The sequence below is a fragment of the Acipenser ruthenus genome, chromosome 19 (assembly GCF_902713425.1).
Source record: "Acipenser ruthenus chromosome 19, fAciRut3.2 maternal haplotype, whole genome shotgun sequence".
In the NCBI taxonomy this organism is placed as follows: Eukaryota; Metazoa; Chordata; class Actinopteri; order Acipenseriformes; family Acipenseridae; genus Acipenser; species Acipenser ruthenus.
The window spans coordinates 4,703,486-4,711,373 of record NC_081207.1 but is presented as its reverse complement, the minus strand read 5'-3'; the positions used below and the strand labels follow the sequence as shown (position 1 = coordinate 4,711,373).

Here is a 7,888-nt window from a genome sequence, read left to right as displayed (position 1 = left end):
CATCACCTATCCACATGCACTCTGTTTGCTATATAATCCATGCAAACTCTTTCTATTAATACTTTGTTTTACTGATTAGTAAACAGCCAGTAAAAAACAAGTTGCCTTTTTTGCACCCAATAATAGCTAGAAATGAGCTGGTAACTTGATAACAAATAATGCTAATTGTTAATGATCCCAGTACAGGTTCATGTATCCCATGTATCTAAATACTGCAACTGTACTTTAAAACTAGATACATGTATTTTATTTTTAAACAATTTAACACTATGTTCAAACCCCAAACACTCCTTTCCAGGTCATTTCTTTTTCTTTCTTTCTTTTTTTTGGTCAAATTAATAAATAATGTTTTTTAAAAAAACCATTTAATAAGATAATCAGCATGGGACTATGCAATCACACCTTACATCAGTATGATGATGGGATACCATTCTGCCAGGATCTCCTCTCATTACTGCTCTTTTTGCTACTGCCATTCATTTGCATTTCCTATGCCCCCCCCCCCAAAAAAAACCAACAACATTATAAACATACATGAACATACATATTTATTTTATAAAGGTTTTAGTAGTTACTTCCTATTTGATACACCAATTATCTGTTCAAATATAGGTCTTTAACTGTGCACACTATATATATATATATATATATATATATATATATATATATATATATATATATATATATATATATACAGACGTGCTCAAATTTGTTGGTACCCTTACAGCTCATTGAAATAATGCTTCATTCCTCCTGAAAAGTGATTAAATTAAAAGCTATTTTATCATGTATACTTGCATGCCTTTGGTATGTCATATAATAAAGCAAAGAAGCTGTGAAAAGAGATGTATTATTGTTTATTCTACAAAGATATTCTAAAATGGCCTGGACACATTTGCTGGTACCCCTTAGAAAAGATAATAAATATTGGATTATAGTGATATTTCAAACTAATTAGTTTCTTTAATTAGTATCACACATGTCTCCAATCTTGTAATCAGTCATTCAGCCTATTTAAATGGAGAAAAGTAGTCACTGTGCTGTTTGGTATCATTGTATGCACCACACTGAACATGGCCCAGAGAAAGCAAAGGAGAGAGTTGTCTGAGGAGATCAGAAAGAAAATAATAGACAAGCATGGTAAAGGTAAAGGCTACAAGACCATCTCCAAGCAGCTTGATGTTCCTGTGACAACAGTTGCAAATATTATTAAGAAGTTTAAGGTCCATGGAACTGTAGCCAACCTCCCTGGGCGCGGCCGCAAGAGGAAAATCGACCCCAGAGTGAACAGAAGCATAGTGCGAATGGTAGAAAAAGAACCAAGAGATACAAGCTGAACTCCAAGGTGAAGGTACGTCAGTTTCTGATCGCACCATCCGTCGCTTTTTGAGCGAAAGTGGGCTCCATGGAAGAAGACCCAGGAGGACTCCACTTTTGAAAGAAAAACATAAAAAAGCCAGACTGGAATTTGCTAAAATGCATATTGACAAGCCACAATCCTTCTGGGAGAATGTCCTTTGGACAGATGAGTCAAAACTGGAGCTTTTTGGCAAGTCACATCAGCTCTATGTTCACAGACGAAAAAATGAAGCTTTCAAAGAAAAGAACACCATACCTACAGTGAAACATGGAGGAGGCTCGGTTATGTTTTGGGGCTGCTTTGCTGCGCCTGGCACAGGGTGCCTTGAATCTGTGCAGGGCACAATGAAATCTCAAGACTATCAAGGCATTCTGGAGCGAAACGTACTGCCCAGTGTCAGAAAGCTCTGTCTCAGTCGCAGGTCACGGGGTCCTCCAACAGGATAATGACCCAAAACACACAGTAAAAGCACCCAAGAATGGATAAGAACAAAACAATGGACTATTCTGAAGTCGCCTTCTATGAGTCCTGATCTGAATCCTATCGAACATCTATGGAAAGAGCTGAAACTTGCAGTCTGGAGAAGACACCCATCAAATCTGAGACAGCTGGAGCAGTTTGCCCAGGAAGAGTGGGCCAAATTACCTGTTAACATGTGCAGAAGTCTCATTGAGAGCTACAGAAAACGTTTGATTGCAGTGATTGCCTCTAAAGGTTGTGCAACAAAATATTAGGTTAACAGTCCCATCATTTTTGTCCATGCCATTTTCATTTGTTTTCTTATTTACAATATTACGTTGAATAAAAAATCAAAAGCAAAGTCTGATTTCTATTAAATATGGAATAAACAATGGTGGATGCCAATTACTTTTGTCAGTTTCAAGTTATTTCAGAGAAAATTGTGCATTCTTCGAGGGGTACCAACACATCTGAGCACGTCTAAATATATATATATATATATATATATATATATATATATATATATATATATATCCTAGCACCTCTGTAGCGTTTTTCTTTTTTTTATATATCTTTTGATATCTCGGCACTTTACAGAAAAAAACAGCCCAGTTTAGAATATTCTAAAGAGCGCGTGCAAGGTGCTCTCTGCATGAATGAGAAGATAGCGAATGTTCTGAACGACGCTGTTTGTGTTGATAAAGCTGGTTCAAACAAATAGACGGACGTCATTCCAACATGGCAGCCAGCAGCACTGCAGTGACAGTTCTAGCTCCAAGTGGAAGGAGGCAGACGGTGAAGGTGTCGCCCAGCACACCGATACAGCAGGTGCGTATTCAGAAACTGTGACACGCTCACTCGGGGGACAGATCAAATAAAACACGTTTGTTTACGTTTTTATGTCTGTTTTGAAGGGTTAACAGCTGACGTCTAAGCGATGACAGTTCAGTTTTTTTAAGTTGTCAACGAAACCAACATTTCTTTGACTGCGCAATATTTTTGGTAATTAGTTTTTGTCAAATACGTTTTTTTGCATTCATTAAAACTCAAACCCGTTTCAGTGCTAATGGTGTTTTAAGCAAATATTCGGACTAAATGGAAATAGAAGGACGTGGTGTGAGCTGTGTTTGTGTTTGTGTGTGTGTGTGTGTGTGTGTGTATCGCAGCATATTAGCCGTTTCCACCTAACTTTACACATTTATTAAAACTTCAATCATATAAACAACAAGACAAAGTGCTAATGTGTTTGGATATGAGTTTAGATTAGCAGATCCAAAGTATTCAATGGACTTGCATGAGTAAATACGGTGATATAGTCAGATAATATCTGGATTAAATACAACACTGACAATAGACTTTGTGTTTACCAGAGTTGCTTGTCAGTTTAAATTCTCTATCACGTCGATCTATTGTAAAAAAAAAAAAAAAAATAGATTGTAGGAGATAGACGAGAGAAACATATTTTAGAGATTTGTTCATGAAGTAAATTTCAACATGACGTTTTTTTATGCAAATGTAAAATTGATTTCAGGCGTTTCTTGTCATTTTGTATTTCTTCGATGAATAACAAAGCTAACACTGAGACAGACATGAACCAACCCATATATAAAAATAAACTGCATTACACAATTTTTATGTACACTACAGCCAAGTATAGACGAAGGCAACTATTTGTAACTTCAGTGCTTTCAGTTACACTGACACAGTGTTTGGAAATTACTCCCTGATTTCAATATGAAGGTGGTACATTCTTACCCCATACAAAACAGAATATACCAAAATCTATATGAAATCAGTTTACCTTGTTTACAAATGAGTGATGACAACACCCATCACAAAGTGGTACATGCACCTGTTGCAAATTCTATGAATAGAAATACACCCATCACCATTTTATACAACCTCCACCAAAGTTACAGCTGTGAATGTCAAGTTTTACTGTCAGCAATTACACCAATCTTAACACTTCAATAGAAAAAGAAGGATTTGTTTTTCACAAGAAATTGTATCAATGAATAATGCTCTGTATCCTGCAGGAGTGCTCTATGAAGTTCCAGATTCCTGATGTATTGTATTTCTATTTATTTATTTATTTATTTATTTATTTATTTAGTGTGTTTTAAACTTTTTAGATTTTGGAAGAAGTGTGCAAGAAAGAAAACTTCAGTCCAGATGAATATGACCTTAAGTAAGTACATATGTGATATAGTTACACTTATGTTTGGGGGAAAAAAAACATAATCTAAATTACGCCACTGTTTAAATATGTGTATTATCCCTTTCAGATCAAGTTAGTATGGACAGCAACTTTAGATTTTATAGTGCCTGATCTTACCAAGTGTTACCCTTTAAATCAGACAAGTGCCACAAAAATTATGCATAACTGATAAGTAGTATTTTTGGTTTATTTTTAGGTAATGATAATACAAGGGTGATCTCAGCTGAGTCCTTGTGGTGTAGGCAGTAAGCCGTTTAGAGAATTCCATTTTACTGTGGGTCACCAGGACAGCCTTAAAGGCTGTGCATATCCTGACTTGTAGCCAGTGTGGCAGAGGCAGGATTTGCTCATCCTGCCAAGTGCCAGTTAAAATCCCATCAGCTGCATTTTAACCAGTTGCAATTCAGTAATCTAGACAGGATAACACAAAGGCAAAGGATATCTGCATCAGCTAAAGAATGATTGGGATAGACTTTGCCAATATTCCTTTCAGGGACTGCATGTGGATGTGATGTATTTTTTTTTAATTAGTTATATTTGGTTGCACATAACTGTTCTTTATTCTGATTTATTTATTGCTGTTTCTGCACTTCTGGACAGTTTTGGTTTTGGGACTGTCCGAGAAAGCTTGAGCAAGCTGAAATATCTGTAATGAGGCCAGTATAAAAACATGTATACTGGTAATCCCGCCTGAAACACTGAGTTTGTTTTATATGTTCCATTGCAATTCTTAAACAAACTAATTTCACCCAGACTTGAACATATTTAACAGGGTGTAATTTTAGACTCGCATAGCATAGCAGTTTGAGCTTTTACCCTTGATCTTAATTATACAAAGCATGCATCAGGTACCTTACAATTAAGGCTCTCAGGAAAACCTGGAACGGCTCAATCTGCTAAGCATTGAGACATCAAAATTATTCCCAGTTGATAGTTTTCTGTTGTTTTTGTGTTCTCATTTCAAAGCATTGTGCCATGGAGAAATCTGTTTCACATTGTTTGTATTTATTCATAGGTTCCAGAGAACAGTGCTGAATTTATCACTGCAGTGGAGGTTTGCCAATCTGCCCAATAATGCCAAGTTGGAGATGGTGCCAAGTACCCGCCAAAGAGCCTTAGTGGAGAGCACAGTATGTGGTTCAAGATTAATTCTGAAGTTCAATTGTAAGCACTGGTATGGGTGCAATGAGATGAGTAGAAAATGCAGGGAGAAGAAAAGTTTGCCAGACATTTAGATAATCTTTTTTGAGGATGTTTTGATCTGGCTTTACATTAATACCAGATTGAAAGCTTAGATCACTAGTTCCACAATTTTGAGTGCCTGTGTACAATTGCCACTGTTCGCCTGAGGTCACCAACCCAACCCAAATTGTCCATCCAGCACAGGCTACAGTGATTAGAAAAGATAAACAAATTGATATAATGTATTGTCTTACTTATAAACGTTTGAGCAGTTTGTACACCCTGAAGCCGTTGAGCAGATTGCTTTACAATCACTATCAGAAAAAAAGGTGTGCTTTTATTATAATTTTTTCACAATTGTAAAAATAATCCATAAACTTCTAAGATGGTGTCTGTTCCTTTGAACCTCCTTTTCACTTTCACCTTGGTGTGCTTAGAACGGCTTTAATCTTAATTTTGTGCTCTATTTTTAAACAGTAATTAGGTCCCCGTCATTAAAAACCATGTTTTTGTGTTACACATTAGAGGCATGCTTTCATGTCCCTTTGCACATGTTTTCTGTATTAACCAGAAAGCATCAGTAAACAACGTTAATGCCTGGCTTGTGTCAAGCAGTACCATCTCAGATGTTGACTTCAATAGAGAAAACGGAGAGTAACTGAAAACATCTGTCGAACAGGTTCTTCTTTTATCAGACGAGACCTTATTGGTTGCAGATGATGTCCTGTTCGATAGAAACTAATTATTTCAAGGTATGACGGAGGCTGTGTGTTTTGATATCTGGCAGATAGCAATCTGCGTCACAAGCTGTGTTGAAAGTGGCTGAACATCAGGCTAGTCATTTTAGATTTGTAGTTGTGTTATACTTCAGAAAAGAGATTCTTTGTGTTGCTTTAGTAAATTGTATTGATGTTTTTGTTGTTCTCGGCCTCGTTTTCTAACTGCCAAAAAGTTGTTACATTGTTTGATGGCGGAGTTAGTTTGCTTTCTGTTTTTCCATGGCTTAGAAGTATACCACATTCTAGATTGTTGTCATATTTCCTTATTCTTTTATATATATGTATATATATATTCATAATTCTTGATGAAAAACTTTGAGGTCTTGTAAGTGTTTGAGGTTAGTAATCATGTGATGTTGCTGAATATACTGGCAGAGTTCCTTTTTAAAAACTGCACTTCGATACAGTAAACAAGCTGTGAACTGTATTTGTAGGATGTGGAACCACATACAACAAAGTGGGTGCTGAATAATACATTTAAAAGGGCTTCTGTAAACAGAAAAGCCCATCCAACTGAGATCCGATAAACTAGGTAGGTCCCCATGACCCTAAAGGACAAATCAATGGCATGTTTCATCACAACTGAATCACTACTTCTCTAAAACCAAACATGTATGTTGGCATATATAATCAGCAGGCGCCTCCACCTCTCTCTGGCCACGGGAGCATAATCAAATCATAAAATGCACAGTACATGGCTGCGTTTTCTTTTTTTGGTCAATTGTATTTCAATGATGATAATCCATTTCCTTTGGAGACTCCTTAATTGCTCACTTTCCCAGAATAGTAGACATTTTAGACTAAAGGGAAGATGCATTTTTAAAAGTATTTTTCTTTTTTGTATCACTTTTAACACTATAGTCTTACGGTAAAGATAGTTAAGGTGAACTGTGCCTTTTCACCAATTTGCCTAAAGAAACAAGCTTATAATTGCAAACCCTACATTATTAGGGGAAGCAAGGGGAGGCCTACAGTATACAAAATCAGTCATTTCAAAGTCTGGCCTGTAACTTTGACATAGCATGTCACCAGACAATAAAGCTTACAGGGGAGAAAAAAACTCCATGACTTTACTGTAGATGAGCAATTAAAATAATGCACTGTTTGGACTGTTTTGACAACAAGACCGTGAGGGATCTCGGTTGCTACATTGACATGCCACAGATCTCCCTTCTAATACAGCACAGACTCCCTTATTTAAATTACCATTAAAACGGCACTGGAGCATTGGTGGAGGAAGTGGTTGGAGACAGAGGGAGTTTGCAAATCCTCAGGTGCCGCTTGTCCAGGAGTCTTTGTGATGACAGACACCCCGACCTTTGACGTAAATTGATGAGTCTGGGAATCTCTGTTCGATGAATCACAACTTTTGCTGTGTATTTCAAAGGGGAACATTACCAATTAAAACAGAAGGCAAACTGTTATTATCTTTAAGGATGTCTTCCCCCCACCCCAAAGAGAGATGTCTATAATCATGCTGTTTTGTTTTGGAAAGTTGCAGACTGTAAAACCTGAAACTCCTTGCCAGAGGAAATGGGAAACCCTATGTGCTTCCTCCTTTATTCTCTAAAATCATGTAATATATCAGCATGGGAATACTGCCCATTACTGACGACAAACAAGAATGTAATGCATCTTATGGTAAGCTGTAGCATAGCCCTGGAGAATGGGGTATTGGAAGCATTTTCTTCCTCATTAGATCTCAGCATAGCGTTACGTCACACTTTTTAAAGGGACAGTTAGCACAAATAACAGTTAACAAGTATGTTCAAGTTGCTGTAAATAAAAATATCAGCATTATGAATAAAGTACATCTTAAAAAACTAAAGTGTGAAGTATGTATGTAAAAACAGACAGAGAACAAAATCTTCTCACAATAATTTGTGCGAA

General features: G+C 36.7%; 1 protein-coding gene across 3 annotated transcripts in view; it reads left to right on the top strand.

The window, feature by feature from the left end:
- The first annotated feature begins 2,537 nt into the window (after positions 1-2,537).
- LOC117424555 (tether containing UBX domain for GLUT4-like) overlaps positions 2,538-7,888 on the top strand; it is a 55,026-nt gene continuing 49,675 nt past the window's right edge. For all 3 annotated transcript variants that reach the window (XM_058992407.1, XM_034040995.3, XM_034040996.3), the window contains exons 1-3: positions 2,538-2,647; positions 3,952-4,007; positions 5,053-5,167. In XM_058992407.1, the coding sequence (XP_058848390.1) occupies positions 2,558-2,647; positions 3,952-4,007; positions 5,053-5,167 (261 nt within the window). In that variant the 5' untranslated portion in view covers positions 2,538-2,557. The remainder of the gene's footprint in view (positions 2,648-3,951; positions 4,008-5,052; positions 5,168-7,888) is intronic.